Consider the following 17387-nt stretch of genomic DNA (forward strand, 5'->3'; position numbering starts at 1 on the left):
TAGCTGGAAGAAGACAAAGGGATGTGGTTGATGGGAAGTGTTCAGACTGGAGTCTAGTTACTAGTGGTGTACCACAAGGATCTGTTTTGGGGCCACTGCTCTTTGTCATTTTTATAAATGACGTGGAGGAGGGCTTAGAAGGATGGGTGAGTAAATTTACAGATGGCACTAAAGTCGGTGGCGTTGTGGACAGTGCGGAAGGATGTTACAAGTTACAGAGGGACATAGATAAGCTGCAGCGCAGGGCTGAGAGGTGGCAAATGGAGTTTAATGCAGAAAAGTGTGAGGTGATTCATTTTGGAAGGAATAACAGGAAGACAGAGTACTGGGCTAATGGTAAGATTCTTGGCAGTGTGGATGAGCAGAGAGATCTCGGTGTCCATGTACATAGGTCCCTGAAATTTGCCACTCAGGTTGAGAGGGTTGTTAAGAAGGTGTACGGTGTGTTAGCTTTTATTGGCAGAGGGATTGAGTTTCGGAGCCATGAGGTCATGTTTCAGCTGTACAAAACTCTGGTGCGGCCGCATTTGGAGTATTGCGTGCAATTCTGGTCGCCGCATTATAGGAAGTGTGTGGAAGCATTGGAAAGGGTGCAGATGAGATTTACCAGAATGTTGCCTGGTATGGAGGGCAGATCTTATGAGGAAAGGCTGAGGGAGGATTTGAGGCTGTTTTCGTTAGGGAGAAGAAGGTTAAGAGGTGACTTAATTGTGGCATTCAAGATGATCAGAGGATTCGATCGTGTGGACAGTGAGAACCTTTTTCCTCGGATGGTGATGTCTAGCACGAGGAGACATAGCTTTAATTTGAGGGGAGATAGATATAAGACAGATGTCAGAGGTAGTTTCTTTACTCAGAGAGTAGTAAGGGTGTGGAATGCCCTGCCTGCAACAGTAGTGGACTCGCCAACACTAAGGGTATTCAAATGGTCATTGGATAGACATATGGACGATAAGGGAATAGTGTAGATGGGCTTTAAAGTGGTTTCACAGGTCGACGCAACATCGAGGGCCGAATAGCCTGTACTGCGCTGTAATGTTCTATGGTCTATGTTCTCTGAACAAGGCGAAGCAATATACAATGGACGGTCGGTCCCGAGAAAATACAGAGGTTCCAAGAGATCTTAGTGTGCATATTCAGATTGGCCTGGAGTCAGCAGGGCAGGGAGGTAAGGTGCTTCAGAAGGCAAAAGTAATTCTTGCCCTTATTAAACATGGCATTGAATAGAAGAGCATGGAGATTTTGCTGGACCTGCACAAAGCACTAATTAGAGCGCAGTTGGAGTAATGTGTGCTGTTCTGCTCACACCCTATAGAAACAAAGCGATTTCTCTTGAAGCCGTGAAGAGGAGATTCACTGGAATGTTGCTTGGGCTGGATCGTGTGAGTTAGCAACAGAGACTGGACAGAATGGTGTTATTTTCCTTGAGGCACAGAAGTCTGAGGGAAGACCTGATTAAGGTGCAAAAAATGATAAGGGATACAGTTGTGGTGGACACTAAGGTACTTTCCCCCTTAGTTGTGGAGTCAATAAGCAGGGCGCAATGATTTAAAATGATGGGAAGGAGCTTCGAGGAGATGTCAGAAAAAACTTTTTCACCAATAGGGTAGTGGGATTCTGGAACTTACTGCCTGCAAAGGGAATAGAGGTGGAAATCCTGACCACTTTGATGAAGCATTAGCTCTTTTGGCTGTAGTGCACTGTGGGAGCAACGCATTTTATCGGCTCGTGGCTGACGGAGCGCTGCCCAGATGGAAAGGCTCTCTTTTTAGTACTAATTAACTATTAATCCAGAGTATTCTAAGATCCCACTGTCCCAAATGAGGAGAGGCGCATTGGAGGTCTCCGATGTTGACGAGGACACATTATTGCTCAATTGTTTACATTGATTAAACCAGATGATCTTGCCTTTTATTATTGCAATTTGTGCGATCGGACTTTAGAACATAGAACAATACAGCGCAGTACAGGCCCTTCGGCCCACGATGTTGCACCGAAATAAAAGCCATCTAACCTACACTATGCCATTATCATCCATATGTTTATTTGTCCAAAGATCCTGCTACAATAATAAATGCACATGGGAAATTCCCTGCCCTTTCTGCTGAATTGTTTGTGATGTCCTGTCGTGGTGATAGATGTTGTTTAAATGCAACTTCCTGTCCTTTCAGCCAGATTAATCCAATTTTTATTTTTTATTAAAGGAAGTTCACCAGGAGTTGAGCCGAATGGGGTCTTTGAAAGATCGATGCAAACTGTACTTTTTCTTTGCCATTGGGCTGTTCGAATGTCTGGGCTTCACAGGTGTGATCTACGGCTGGGCCTCACTTGTCTTCGTGCTGAGAAAGGAGGAATATTTCCTCGACGTCTGTGACACACTCCACAACTCCAGCAGTAACGGAGCGAAGAATGGCTCCAGTAAGTGTGTGAAGCAATGTATGGGTGTCTTGAAATTGGGTATGCCGAGGGCAGGGCGGGGTGGCAGAGAGCGAGAGACAGAGAGAGGGGGGGGGAGTGACCGAGAGACAGAGAGACAAAGCTTTAAGTGTGCTGAGGTTATGTCCATGCCATGCTCAGTTTAAACATGGGTTTAATTTAGAAATGACCACTCCGTCAGTGTCTTGGACTTCAATACCCCATTCCTCAACCAAGCGGGTCAGAGATGTGCACACTGTTCGTTTTCAACAATGGAGTTAAGCATACCGAAGGTAGTTAAATAAACCTGTATAAAATAGCACTTTGGCATTATTGAAGTTTCTTTTCCAAGACTGGGCACCGCACTTTTGAAAGAATGTGTTGGCCTTGATGAATGTCATAAGAGATTTACTTGGATTATGGCAGCGATAAACAACCGCAGTTAATTGCAAGTCGTTCTCCACGGGTCAGAGGCTTTTAAGAGGACAGTTAATAGAGGCGTTCAAACGTCGGGGGACTTGTAGAGAGAAAGGAATGGTAATCAGTTTCAGCAAGCATAAAGGTCAACTATCAAAGGCGATATTCAGGACGCTCGAACAAAGCTCCCGACTTGAAATAAACGAGCAGAAAGATACCGAAAAGGAAAAACTGAGTTGGGAGAGAGAGAAATGGGAAGGGGAAAGTGTCTGCACACACCAGTAAACTCCAGAACACAGATCAGTGGAGGGGGGGGGGGGGGGATATAGAAAGCACGAAAGTGGAAGGAAAGAGAGTGGGAGAAATTGCATCAATAGTTCTGATTGTGGAGAGCAGTGAAAGGTGACGGACAGAAAGGATCAGACAGCGAAAGGAGAGAAATATGGGCTTGGGAGGAAGTGTTGGAACTAAAGGAGAGTGTAAAAGAAAAAATGGAAGTGGAGCCAGAGTACTACTGGCTGAAGACAGCAAAGTAAATGGGAGAGGTGGTGGAAGAGGACGAGGAGGCGGTGATGAGGGAGAGAGTTGGGGGCATTAGAACGTGAAAGGTACAAGGAGGGATCGATCGAGTTGCCGATGGACAGAGAGAGACCAGGAACAGGTATCGATAAAGTGTGGGAAATGTGTTAGACGAGCAGAGGGATGTAAGTGGGAAGAGGCAGTGGGAACGGAAACTTGACAGATGAGATACAGAGAGGGTAGAAGTGATGCAACAAGGGAGAGGCATAGAGTAGCACACTGGGAGGAGAGACAGGGAAGGAGACGGTGAAAAAAATGAGACGCAGATGGGAAGAGAGCAGGAGGGAGGGGGTTGATAGATAAGGGGCGATTGAAAGACAGTGGATATATTGAATTGGAAGGCTCGGCGAATGGAATAGAAAGATAAAGAGGAAGAAAAGGCAGGATACAATATTAATGGAGGGAGTGGGTTCGATGGAGAGGGCGGAGAGTTCAGAGACAGGGAACGGTATGAAGAGAACTGGGAAGAATGCACAAAATTATAAAGAAACCGAGGTCAGTGTGGAAAAGAATCAGAGTGAAGTGAGATCGGGGTGAGAGTAAGAGGGAGAAACAGGAATATCGGGCATGGGGAAAGGTTAGTGGCGAGATAGAAGAATTAAATATGAATAAGGTTTTTGGGACATTTAGGAATGGAAAAGCACAAGGGAAGAAATAATGAAACCAGAAATAAAGGTGTGCAATGACGGGTCCAATGATGGATAGATGGTTATGAATGGAGAGAAGGAATTTCTGACTAGAGAGAAGGGACATCGCAATGAATGATAGTTCGGAGGAAAGGATGAGGGTGCTAAACAGGAAAAGGGAGAGGGAGATGATAGACAGATGGCAGGGAATAAAAGAAAGTAGTTGAGAAGTGGACAGGAGAGAGAGAAAGAGCGAAGGAGTGTCAAACGAGGGTATATAAAATACGCTGAGGTGAGACACTGTGTGGTGAGGTGGCATAACGAAAAGATTCAGGGTGGGAGATATAGGAGGGATGTCCGAGGTAGGATCTTTACTCCAGAGAGTGGTTAGGGTGTGGAATGGACTGCCTGCTGTGATAGTGGAGTTGGACACCTTAGGAACTTTCAAGCGGTTATTGGATAGGCACATGGAGCACACCAGAATGACAGGGAGTGGGATAGCTTGATCTTGGGTTCGGACAAAGCTCGGCACAACATCGAGGGCCGAAGGGCCTGTTCTGTGCTGTACTGTTCTATGTTCTATGTTTAGCCCACTGTGCTATAGCAGCCCCTGAGATATGCTGGTAAGGTGAATTGGACATTCTGAATTTTCCCTCAGTGTGCCCGAACAGGTGCCGGAGTGTGGAGGCTAGGGGATATTCACATTAACTCCATTGCAGTGCTCATGTTAGGCCTAAATGTTACATTAACAAATGTTATTATGTCAAAGGAGACTTGAATATTACGGTCAGTGTTTCCACTGCTTCCAACATTCAATCCCTCATTCACTCTCAGACAACCAATCTACCTCGGGTTAATCTTTAACTTCATTGTGATGTTAAAAGTGTCGGTTTGAAATGAGTTAACTGATCCTGTTTGTTCAGTGACTGTAATTAACGTCAGTCTTCATGGATCCTAACCGTGTCACTGAAGGGTTTCCCTCTTCTATTAATCTTCTGTCACATCTTCTGTGAGAGATGAAGTGGGACAGAGTACGCAAAGGAAGATTACGGTGAAGGAGACAAGAAAAGAAAATGAAGAGTATGATAATAAAAATGGTGGAGGAATGAAGTGGCATAGAACGAGGGAGAGTCAACAACGAACAGGGAAGAAGAGAGGATGGCGAACGTACTGGGGGTTTGTGTTAGTGAGAAGGAAGGGGAGTGTGAGGAATGGAAATATTTAGAGGAAAAAAGAGAGTAAGAGACTCAGGAAAGGGTAGAAGGCAAGAGAAGAGGAAGGAGAACGAAAGCAAGATAAATATTAGAAATGGGGGCAAAGCGGAAGAGAAGAATGGTGCAATAACAGAGAACAAGACAGAGTGAGAGGAGAGAGTGAAAGTAATCGAGCAGTAAATTCACAGAATTTACAGTGCAGAAGGAGGCAATTCGGCCCATCGCGTCTGCACCGGCTCTTGGAGAGAGCACCCTGCCCAAGGTCGACACCTCCACCCTATCCCCATAACCCAGTAACCCCACCCAACACTAAGGGCAATTTTGGTCACTAAGGGCAATTTAGCGCGGCCAATCCACCTAACCTGCACATTTTTGGACTGTGGGAGGAAACCGGAGCACCCGGAGGAAACCCACTCACACACGGGTAGGATGTGCTGACTCCGCACAGACAGTGACCCAAGCGGGAATCGAACCTGGGACCCTGGAGCTGTGAAGCAATTGTGTTATCCACAATGCTACCGTGCTATCGTGCTGCCACACCGTGTTGTAAAGGACAAAAGGAGAACGTGATATGGCGATAAAGAGAGAGATCAGGTTAGTGCAGGAAGGTTTTGGGCGGGTCTGAAGAAATGAACATAAATAGGGAGAATGAGAGCGAACGAAAAAGGGAAAGAGCGGGGAAATAAAGCGAATGGAGAAAGACAGTGAAAGTGATAGGGGCACTATGAGAATGGTAGATGAGCCGATCGGCGAAACAGGAGGAGGAGAGTCGGAGAGAGAGAGAATGGAGGTAGAGATGAGAGGGAGCGTGAGTGGAAGGTTGTCGAGAAGAGGAATTATGGTAGCGAGGTTAAAGGGGAGAAAGAGAGAGAGGAGAGGGCGAATTGAATTCCCGGACCCGTGATCACAGGTCAAAAATGTTGCATCTGCAGTAAAGCCCGTTCGGACATCCTAATTTGTTAAAGGTTGTCAATATTGCTTCGTCGGTAGCACGGTGACGCACTGGTTACACTACTGCCTCACGGCACTGATTTCCGGGTTCGATCCCGGTCCAGGGTCACTGTCCGTGCGGAGTTTGCACATTTCCCCCGTTTTTGTGTGGTTCTCGCCCCACAGACCAAAATGTGGAAGGTCGTTCGATTACCCATGCTAAATTGCCCATTATTTGGAAAACGAATAATTGGGTACTCTATATATTCTTTTTTAAACACTTTTTCTTCGTTTTTCAATTGATTTCTATCTCACTCCACCTCCTATTATTTCGCCCTCAGCTGGTTGTGATCTCCAGGACGATCGGCTCTCTCTCGTCTTCACCATCGCCAACTTCATCTTTGGCTTCTCTGCTTTTCCCGGCGGTATCCTGTTTGACTTCTTCGGGACCATGGTAATCCGTATCCTGGCCATGTAAGTTCTCCCGCAGTTCCTCATTATTTCAGGTTGGAGGTCGCTGGCTGAGAGGAAAGCAGGGTCTGGAGTGAGAGGTTCGGAAGGATGTCGACGAAGATCAGCAAAAGAATGGATTTCAAGTGCAATCAAGGGGAAGAGAGTAGGAGGCGAATTAACTGGGTGGAAGGACAAAGGAGTAACTAGTGAGCGAGGGAGTAGTAGACTGGCAGGAAGGAGGTCAGGGGAAGAGGAGCAGGAGAAACAATGCGAAGAAAAGTCATGGCAGAAGCGAGCAGCAGAGAAGGAAGGATGGGAGGGAGTTGAGGACACATAGAATGGCAGGGGAAAGATGAAGGAGAATGTGGGGAGGAACAGTCAGGCAACGCCATGTGCAGGACATAGGACACAGAGAGATCTGTGAGAGGATGAGGCCACATTGAGTTCCGAAGCTAAGCTTGCATAATGACTTCCATCAGGCATTTGACAGAAAATCAGAGAATTAATTTACTTGGAAAATGGGAACGCAGTAGATATATACCGTGTGTAAATAACAGGCAAAAAACATAGAGTGCCAAGGAAAGTGGCGAGGAGGTGCCCCATTGAGTGGAGTCCTGGGTGCATCTATCTCCGCAGTAGGGTCTGTGCTTGTTCTGCTGTTTTAAAACACATAACCTGTAGTTTGTCAGGGCTATTGTGATGTTTGGAAACGGTTCAAAAACCTGCCCGTGCTGCAAACAATCAGAACTACAACGTTAGACTTAAGAATGACATCGTGTTCTCCTGTGATCAACAGATATCTGGAAAATGCAATTTAATGTAAAAAATTAAGAAGGATGCAGTTTTGCGGATCAACATGGAACGGCAACAAATCTTTTGCTTTGACGAGATTGCAACAACAGAGACATTTGAGGCATATAGTCACAAGTATTTAAAAGTATCAGGATGTGTTGACAGGGTAGATTAGAATATGTATCGGATACATAGATTTTATAAGAAGAGGTATTGATTACAAAGCACAATCAGGGAAGTCACGGTAAACATCTACAAATCTTTGGTTATGACTCAGATGCTGACATTGACTGTAAAGTGTGTTAGTGTATCTGTGAGTGGTTGTGTCTGTGAGTGGTTGTGTCTGTGAGTGGGTGTTCTATGAGTGGGTGTGTCTGTGAGTGGGTGCGTCTGTGAGTGGGTGTGTCTGTGAGTGGGTGTTCTATGAGTGGGTGTTCTATGAGTGGGTGTGTCTGTGAGTGGGTGTGAATATGAAGCTGTTTTGATAAACTCTTCAATCACACAAAATAGATCATCTTTAATTACTAAGGACATTCTGCTATAATTTCTGTTTATTTAAAAGACCCGTGAATGGTTCATGCAAGAACTCTGGTTGCTGTTGTTTCCTTTTACAGGAAATTTAACTGAGACATTTAAAGAAGCCAGGAAACAGTTTATTCTGGTGGGCTATTTACAAAATGTCAGGTGGTGATTGATCGCTTTCAACAGGACATTGTGCCTTGAGAACTCGTGTCTGGAAAGGTTTGGGAGGAAGGATCAAATTCTTGCGAAAAGAACCTAACATATCTCGACAGTCTACAACCAGACCGAAGCCGGAAGTGATGAGAAGCTACTCCCAAACGGCACTAAATTGTGTAATGTACAGTCTGCAATAACGCCGCTCATCCCGTAAGATAGAGGAATAGTTCCCGTTTGTTTCCCAGGCAGGCAGTGGAACCCAACACAATTTCAAGGACTCCACAGTTTATATTTTGTCTCAACGTTTGACTTTTCACCACTTGGCAGAACCTCTGTATTTTATTGTATTTAATTGTGGCGCGTGGTTAGGGTACTTAGAAAGAGTAATTGTTATATGTTACTATCTCAAATTGGATCTTAACAGGTTGTGCATTTCTACTTAGTAACATGGAAAATAGAAGTAGTATGCGTTTTAGCCCTTCTAGCCTTCTCCGACACTCTACATGATCATGGCTCATTTATATCTCAATGTCATGCTCCACTACTCTCACCTTTCCCCTGTCAGTGACCTGGCCTGAACAACCTCAGATGGTAGATAATTCACCTTTTCACCATACTCTGAGTTGCAACATTTCTACTCTGCTCTGTCTGTATCCTGAGACTGCGACTCCTTCCCCACCGCCACTAAGTCAGAGTGAACAAGACTCCAACAATCGCTCGTTCAAGGACAGTCAGTGTTGTGCACTTTTCAAGTAGATACCCTCTCGGTGTTCTGCATTCCAGTGAACCTAAACCCAACTGATTCAACCTCTCCTCATAGGAAAATACTGCGATCCCAAGAATCCGTTTGGTGAACATTCGACGCTTCTCTGTAACAATTATATAACACCTATATCCTTTCCTGGATAACGAGACGGGACTGGACACGTTACCCCAGGTGTGGTCTCACGGAAGTCCTGCAAAGCTGCAGAAAGACACCCTTTCTCCTGCACTCAAGTCCACTTGCAATGAAGGGTAACATGCCATTTTCCTTCTTAACTGTTTGCTTTTCCTGCCAAATTGCTTTCAAATAACAAAGAAAAGTACATCACAGGAACATGCCCTTCGGCCCTCCAAGCCTGCGACGACAATGCTGCCCGTCTAAACTAAAATATTCTACACTCCGGGGTCCGTATCCCTCTATTCCCATCACATTCATGTGTTTGTCAAGATGCCCCTTAAACTTCACTTTCGTCCCTGCTCCCAATTCCTCCTCCGGCAGCGAGTTTCAGGCACCCACTACCCTGTGTGTAAAAAACTTGCTTCGTACATCTCCTCAGTAATTGACCCCTCTACCCTGGGATAAAGTCTATCCAATCTGCCTATGCCCCTCATGTTTGTCGACCTCCATCAGGTCGAACCTCAACCTCCTTCGTTCCAGTGAGAACAAACCAAGTTTATTCAACCTCTCCTCATAGCTAATGCTCTGCATACCAGGGAACATCCTGGTAAATCTCTTCTGCACCCGCTCTAAAGCCTCCACATCCTTCTGGCAGTGTGGCGATCCGAATTGAACACTATACTCCAAGTGTGGCCGAACTAAGGTTCTATACAGCTGCAACATGACTTGGCAATTTTTATACTCAATGCCCCGGCCAATGATGGCAAGCATGCCGTACGTCTTCTTGTCTCCCATCTCTACCTGTGTTGCCCCTTTCAGTGACCCGTGGACCTGTACACCAAGACCTCTCTGACTGTCAATACTATTGAGGGTTCTACCATTCACTGTATATTCCCTACCTGTATTAGTCATTCCAAAATGCATCACCTCACATTCGTCCGAATTGAACTCCATGTGCCATCTCGCCGCCAAGTCTCCAAATGATATAAATCATGCTGTCTCCTCTGACAGTCCTCATCGCTATCCGCAATTCCACCAACCTTGTGTCATCCGCAAACTTACTAATCAGACCAGTTACATTTTCCTCCAATCAATTATTTATACTACGAACAGCAAAGGTCCTAGCACTGATCCCTGCAGAACACCACGAGTCACAGCCCACCAATCAGAAAAGCACCCTTCCATTGCAACTCTCTGCATTCTTTGATCCAGCCTGTTCTGTATCCATCTTGCCAGCTCACATTTCATCCTGTGTGGCTTCACCTTTTGTACCATTCTGCCATGAGGGACCTTGTCAAAAGCCTGACTGAAGTCCATATAGACAACATCCACTGCCCTACCTGCATCAGTCATCTTTGTGACCTTCTCGAAAATCTCTCGTAAGTTAGTGAGACACGACATCCCCTTCACAAAACAGTGCTGTCTCTCGCTAATACGGTCCTTGCTTCCAAATGGGAGTAGGCACTGTCTAGAAGAATTCTCTCCAGTAATTTCTCTACCACTGACGTACGGCTCACCGGCCTGTAGTTCCGTGGATTGTCCTTGCAACCCTTCTTAAACAAAGGAACAACATTGGCTATTATCCAGTCCTCCGGGACATCACCTGAAGACAGTGAGGATCCAAAGGTTTCTGTGAAGGACTCAGCAATTTCCTCTCTTTACTCCTTCATTTAAGGACAACTTAAATGAGTATACCACCACCGTCACAGACTTCATCAGCAAATGTGGAGAACACGCACGAACAGACTCAAAAATAGCTTCTCCCCACTGTCACCAGACTCCTAAATGACCCTCTTATGGACTGACCTCGTTCACACTACACCCTGTATGCTTCATCCGATGCCAGTGCGTATGTAGTTACATTGTATATGTTGTGTTGCCCTATTATGTATTTTCTTTTATTCCCTTTTTTTCTCATGTGCTTAATGATCTGTTGAGCTGCTCGCAGAAAAATACTTTTCTCTGTACCTCGGTACACGTGACAATAAACAAATCCAATCCAATCCAGTATTCTGGGGGAGATCCCATCAGGCCCTGGGGACTTATCCACCTTAATATTTTTCAAGACGCCCAACACCCGGTGTTTTTGGAACTCAATGTGACCCAGGATATCTACACGTCATTCTCCAGATTCAACATTCACCAATTCCTTCTCTTTGGTGAATACAGGTGCAAAGTATTCATTTAATACCTCGGTCATTTCCTCTGGATCCACACATATATTCCCTCCCCTGTCCTTCAGTGGGCCAACCTTTTCCCTGGCTACCCTCTTGCATTTATGTGCGTGTAAAAAGCCTTGGTATTTTCCTTCACCCTATTTGCCAATGGGTTTTCGTGACCCCTTTTAGCCCTCCTGACTCCTTGCTTAAATTCCTTCCTACTTTCCTTATATTCCATGCAGGCTTCGTCTGTTCCCAGCCTTCTAGCCCCGGCAAATGCCTCCTTTTTCTTTTTGACGAGGCCTACAATATCCCTCTTTATCCAAGGATCGCGTGAAATTTGCCAAATCTATCCTTCTTCCTCACAGGAACATGCAGGTCCTGAATTCCATTCAACTGACATTTGAAAGCCTCCCACATGTCAGATGTTGATTTACCCTCAAACATCGGTCCCCAATCCATGTTCTCCAGTTCTCGCCTCATATTTTTATAATTAGCCTTCCCCCAATTTAGCACATTCACCCTAGGACCTCTCCTTGTCCACCAGCACTTTAAAACTTACTGAATTGTGGTCACTGTACCCGAAATGCACCCCTACTGAAACCTCGACCACCTGGCCGGGCTCATTTCCCAATACCAGATCCAGTACAGCCCCTTCACTAGTTGACTATCTACATATTGTTTTAAGAAGACCTCCTGGATGCTACTTACAAACTCTGCCCCGTCCAAGCCTCTAGCACTAATGAGTCCCAGTCAATATTGGGGAAGTTAAAGTCTCCCATCACAACAACTCTGTTGCTTTTACTACTTTCCAAAATATGTCTACCTATCTGCTGCTCTATCACCCGCTGGCTGTTGGGAGGCCCATAGGAAACCCCCATCATTGTGAGTGCACCCTTCTTATTGCTGATCTCTACTCATGTAGCCTCGCTGTCCTTTGAGGTGACCTCCCGTAGTACAGCTGTGATATTCTTCCTAACCAGTAGTGCAATTCCTCCACCCCTTTTACCTCCCCTTCTACCGGCCTGAAACATCTAAATCCTGGAATGTTTAGCTGCCAATCCTGCCCTTCCCTGATCCAGGTCACTGTAATGGCAACAACATCATAGTTCCAAGTACTAATCCAAGCTCTAAATTCATCTGCCTTTACTGTTATACTTCTTGCATTAAAACATATGCACTTCAGGCCACCAGTCCGGCTCTTTTCAGCAACATCGCCCTGAATGCTATTCCTCAGTGCCATAGTGGCCTAATTTCCGAGTCCCTCCTCAGTTTTTTCACTTTCTGTACTATTGCTCCGGTGCCCACCCCCTGCCATCCTACTGTTGACTACTACTAGGACACCCAGGTTCCGTGTACGTCACCATTTCTAAATCGACCAAAATTTTATTAACACTCTGTCGTTCTGTTCTTCATCGGAAGATCACTTCACACTTATCCACAGTATACTGAATATGCGTCTCTATACTACACATGTGTCCAATGATGTGCAGTGCAGACTAATAATAATACAAACATAATCCTGCAGAGGGCGGCAGAGCGGCGACTCTGATTGGCTTTGCGGGGAGTGAATTGTGGAAAGCATCTGTCGGGTGAGTTTCTCGAACTTATATGTTTCATGCAGTGTCTCCCACCCATCCTCCTCCTCTAACCAGAAAAAAGACTGTGTGGTGAGTTGGTGAGGTAAGTTTTTCTTTCCTTTTCCTAGCTCTACCCTTCGACCATCTCTAATCTGCGGGTCGTGTGGAAATCAGATCAGCGTTTTTTATTCCCTCTGTAATTGTCAAGTAGATAAATGGAAGGGATGGCAGAGAGGGCAGTGCATTGTTCCTCCTGCAGGATGTTCGATGTGAGGGTCACCGTCAGTGGCCCTGCTAAGTTCACCTGGGGGAAGTGCACCCATCTCCAGATCCTCAAAGACCTTGTTAGGGAACTGGAGCTGGAGCTGGATGAACTGAGGATCGTTGGGGTGGCAGAGTCGATTGTAAATGGAAGCTACAGGGATGTAGTTACTCCTAAGAATGAAGGTAGCTGGGTGGCTTTTAAAAGGAGGGGGAAGGAGCAGTCAATAACAGGTATACCGTTTTGGATACTGTGGGGGGGACGGCCTACCAGAGGTAAGCAACGGTGACCATGTCTCTCGCACTGAGTCTGTCCGTTTGGCACAGAAGGGAAGGGGGGAGAGCATTAGTTATTGGAGACTCCATAGTTAGAGGTACAGATGGACGATTCTGTGGCAACGATAGAGGCTGACGGTTGGTGTGTTGCTTCCCGGGTCCCCAGTCCGTGACGTCTCTGATCGTGTTTTCAAGATTCTTAACGGGGAGGGGGGGGGGGAGGGGGGGGGGGGTGCTTCCACAAGTCGTGGTGCACATCCGTACTAACGATATAGGTAGGAAAAGGGACGAGGATGTAAAACAGAAATTCAGGGATCTAGGGTGGAAGCTGAGAGCCAGGGCAGACCGTGTTGTCCTCTCTTGTTGGCTGCCAGTGCCACGTTTTAGCGAGGTGAGGAACAGTGGAGAGTGCAGTTAATCACGTGGCTACATGGATGGTGTAAGAGGGAGGGTTTTAGTTACTTGGATAATTGGAGCACATTCTGGGAAAGGTGGGCCCTGTACAAACAGGACGGGTTACATCTGAACCAGAGGGGCACCGATATCCTGCGAGGGAAACGTGCTATAGCTCTTCCGGGGTGGTTTAAACTAATTTGGCAAAGGGACGGGAAAATGATTTGTATTCCAGGAGATAGCCTTGCTGGAGTTCAGGAAGTTGAGGGTAGTGCTGAGGGAGGTACCAAGGTCACAAGTGTTGACCTGCAGGCATGAAGGTGAGTTGAAGTGTGTCTACTTCAAACGGAGACGTGGATCGAACAGGGGCAGGAATGGTTGTTGGAGGGTCCGGGGTTTAGATGTTTCAGTAAGATTAGGGAAGGTGGTAAAAGCGGTGGAGGAGTGGCATTGTAAATCAAGGATAGTATAATGGCTGCAGAAAGGCAGTTTGAGGAGGATCTGTCTGCTGAGGGAGTGTGGGCTGAAGTTAGAAATAGGAAAGGAGCGGTCACTTTGTTAGGAGTTTTCTATAGGCCCCCAAACAGTAACAGCGATGTGGAGGAAAAGATTGTAATGCAGATTTTGGATAGGTGCGGTAGTCACAGGGTAGTTGTGACTTTAACTTTCCAAATATTGATTGGAACCACTGTAGTTCGAATTGTTTGGATGGGGCTGTTTTTATCCAGTGTGTGGAGGAGGGTTTCCTCACACAATATGTGGATCGACCGACAAGAGGGGCCTCATTGGATTTGGTACTGGGTAATGAACCGGGCCAGGTGTTAGATTTGTCTGTGGGAGTGCACTTTGAAGATCGTGACCACAATACGGTCACATGCACTACAGCAATGGAGAGGGATAGGAGCACATAGCAGGGCAAGGTTTATAACTGGGAGAAGGGTAATTACGATGCGATTAGGGAAGGATGGAGGAGGATAAGTTGGAAACAGGAACTATGAGGGATAGGCACAATTGAGATGTGGAGCTTGTTCAAGGAGCAAGTACTGCTTGTCCTTGATATGTATGTCCATGTCAGGCAGGGAGGAAATCGTCGAGTGAAGGAACCATGATTTACAAAAGACGTTGAATGTCTTGTCAAGAGGAAGAAGAGGGCTTATGTAAGGATGAGAAAAAAGGTTCAGTTAGGGCACTTGAGGGATACAATATAGCTGCGAAGGAGCTCAAGAAAGTACTTAGGAGAGCTAGGAGGGGGCATGAGAAGTCCTTGGCGGGTAGGATCAAGGAAAATACTAAGGCTTTTTACATATATATGAGGAATACAATAATGACCAAGGTGACGTTAGGGCCGGTCAAGGGCAGTAGTGGGAACGTGTGCATGGAGTCTCAAGATATAGGAGAGGCCCTAAATGAATACTTTTCTTCAGTGTTCACAAATGTTGTTGAGGAGGATAGTGCGATACAGGCTGGTGGACTGTAGGAGGTAGATATTCGGAAGGAAGATACGTTAGAAATTTTGAGAAGCCTGAGGATAGATAAGTCCCCTGGGCCTATCCTCGGATTATTTGGGAGGTGAGGGATGGGATTACAGAGCCTTTGGCTTTGATCTTTATGTCCTCACTGTCTACATGAATAGTGCTAGAAGACTGGAGAGAGGCGAATGTTGTACCCTTGTTCAAGCAAAGGGTATAGCCATTATACTAACCCTGGGAATTATATGCCGGTTAGTTTCACTTCAGTCACAGGTAAATTATTGGAAAGGATCCTGAGGGATATGATTTGTGGATCATTTGGAAAGATACAGCTTAATCCAGCATAGTCAGCACGAATTTGTGAGGGGTAGTCCTTGCCTCACAAGTACGATTGTATTATTTGCGGAGCTAATTAAGTACATAGGTGAAGGTAGAGCAGTTGACGTCGGATACATGGATTTTAGTAAGGCGTTTGATAAGGTGCCCCATGGTTGGCTGAAGCAGAAAGTAAGGAGGATTGGCAGAGAGGGAAATTTTCCTGATTGGATCAGTAACAGGCTTTCACATAGAAGACAAAGGGTGGTGGTAGATGGTAAAATTGCATCCTGGAGCCCAGTCACCAGCGGTGTACCACAGTGATCAGTGCTGGGTCCTCTGCTATTTCTGATTTTTATCAGTGACTTGGATGATGGAGTTGAAGGCTGGGTTAGTAAATTTGCTGATGACACCAAGATTGGTGGAGTAGTGGATAATGTGGAGGGCTGTTGTAGGCTGCAAAGAGACATTGATAGGATGCAGAGCTGGGCTGAAAAGTAGCAGATGGAATTTAAACCTGATAAGTGTGAGGTGATTCATTTTGGTAGCACAAATTTGAATGCGGACTACAGGGCTAACGTCAGGGTTCTGAAGAAAGTGGAGGAGCATAGAGATCTCGGAGTTCATGTCCATAGATATCCGAAAGTTGCCGTCCAAGAGAATAGAGCCGTGAAGAAAGCCGTGTGTTCGCATTTCTTGCCAGCGAGGGTGCCACCTACAAATGTTATGTTACACTCGGGTTCATTATCCAAATAATTGCTGTATATTCGTGAATAACGGGGTCCCAAGCAATAATCCCGGAGTTACCCCACTAATCCCTACCTGCTACTGCGGAAGAGGCGCCACTTTTGTTCGTCTTTGTTTGTTGTCTACTTGTCTCCTTGATAGGTCTGTTTCTATTATCGCACATCAATAATTGTGTTGCACATTGAATAAACCTGGGAATTGACTGGTTGTTCGGAGATTCCCAGATAAAGCACATAATCGGCTGCATAGTTAGCTGTGAAAAGTCGTGAAAAGCCAGGGTTTTAGTTTAAGAGCCGCGTGGTTATACTGCAAGACTTTGGTTAGGCCACATTTGGAGTATTGTGTGTTGTACTGGTCACCTCATTATCGGAAGGATGTGGAAGCATTGGAAAGGTTGCAAAGGAGATTTACCAGGATGCTGCCTTTATTGGAGGGAGGTCTTATGAGGAAAGGCTGAGGGAGCTAGGGTTATTCTCATTGGTGCGAAGGAGGATGAGAGGTGACTTCATTGAGGTGTATAAGATGATGAGAGAGATAGATAGAGTGGACGTTCAGTGATGTTTTCCTCGGGTGGACGGAGGTGTTACAAGGGGGCATAACTATAAGATTAATGGTGGAAGATATAGGAGGGATATCAGAGGCAGGTTCTTTACTCAGAGAGTGGTTGGGGCGTGGAACGCACTCCTAGCTATGGTAGTGGAGCCGGACGCTTCAGGAACTTTCAAGCGGTTATTGGATAGGCATATGGAGTGCACTAGAATGATTGGGAGTCGGTTGATTTGATCTTAGTTTGAGACTAGTTCGGTCCAACATCGTGGGCCGAAGGGCCTGTACTGTGCTTACAGTTCTATGTTCAATTGTCTATGATAATCTTTGTTATTGCCACATTTCCGGTTACAGTAGCACTGCAATGGAGTTACTGTGAAAATTTCCTAGTCGCCACATTCCGCCACATCCCTTGGTGTCCAAACGTTAGAAAGGTTACAGCGACAGAGCGGGGGAATAGACCTAGATAGGTTGCTCTTTCAGAGGGTCGGTGGACATTTGATTGGCCAAGTGGTCTCCCTCCGCACTTCAGGAGTTCTATGATTTCGCGATTCTCTGATTTGACCACTCACTCAACCTATGGAATCACCATGAACGTCTGAGTACCCTTTTCACAAGGGATCTTGCCCTAAGTGCTGTGCCAACTACAAATGTTAT

General features: G+C 45.9%; 1 protein-coding gene across 1 annotated transcript in view; it reads left to right on the top strand.

Moving 5' to 3' along the window:
- The window catches only part of LOC140397044 (equilibrative nucleobase transporter 1-like), a 446298-nt gene that overhangs the window by 393406 nt on the left and 35505 nt on the right, over positions 1-17387 (top strand). Inside the window, exons 2-3 of the mRNA XM_072486086.1 lie at positions 2205-2418; positions 6523-6655. Of these exons, the coding sequence (XP_072342187.1) occupies positions 2205-2418; positions 6523-6655 (347 nt within the window). The remainder of the gene's footprint in view (positions 1-2204; positions 2419-6522; positions 6656-17387) is intronic.

The sequence above is a fragment of the Scyliorhinus torazame genome, chromosome 20 (assembly GCF_047496885.1).
Source record: "Scyliorhinus torazame isolate Kashiwa2021f chromosome 20, sScyTor2.1, whole genome shotgun sequence".
NCBI classification, from domain to species: Eukaryota; Metazoa; Chordata; class Chondrichthyes; order Carcharhiniformes; family Scyliorhinidae; genus Scyliorhinus; species Scyliorhinus torazame.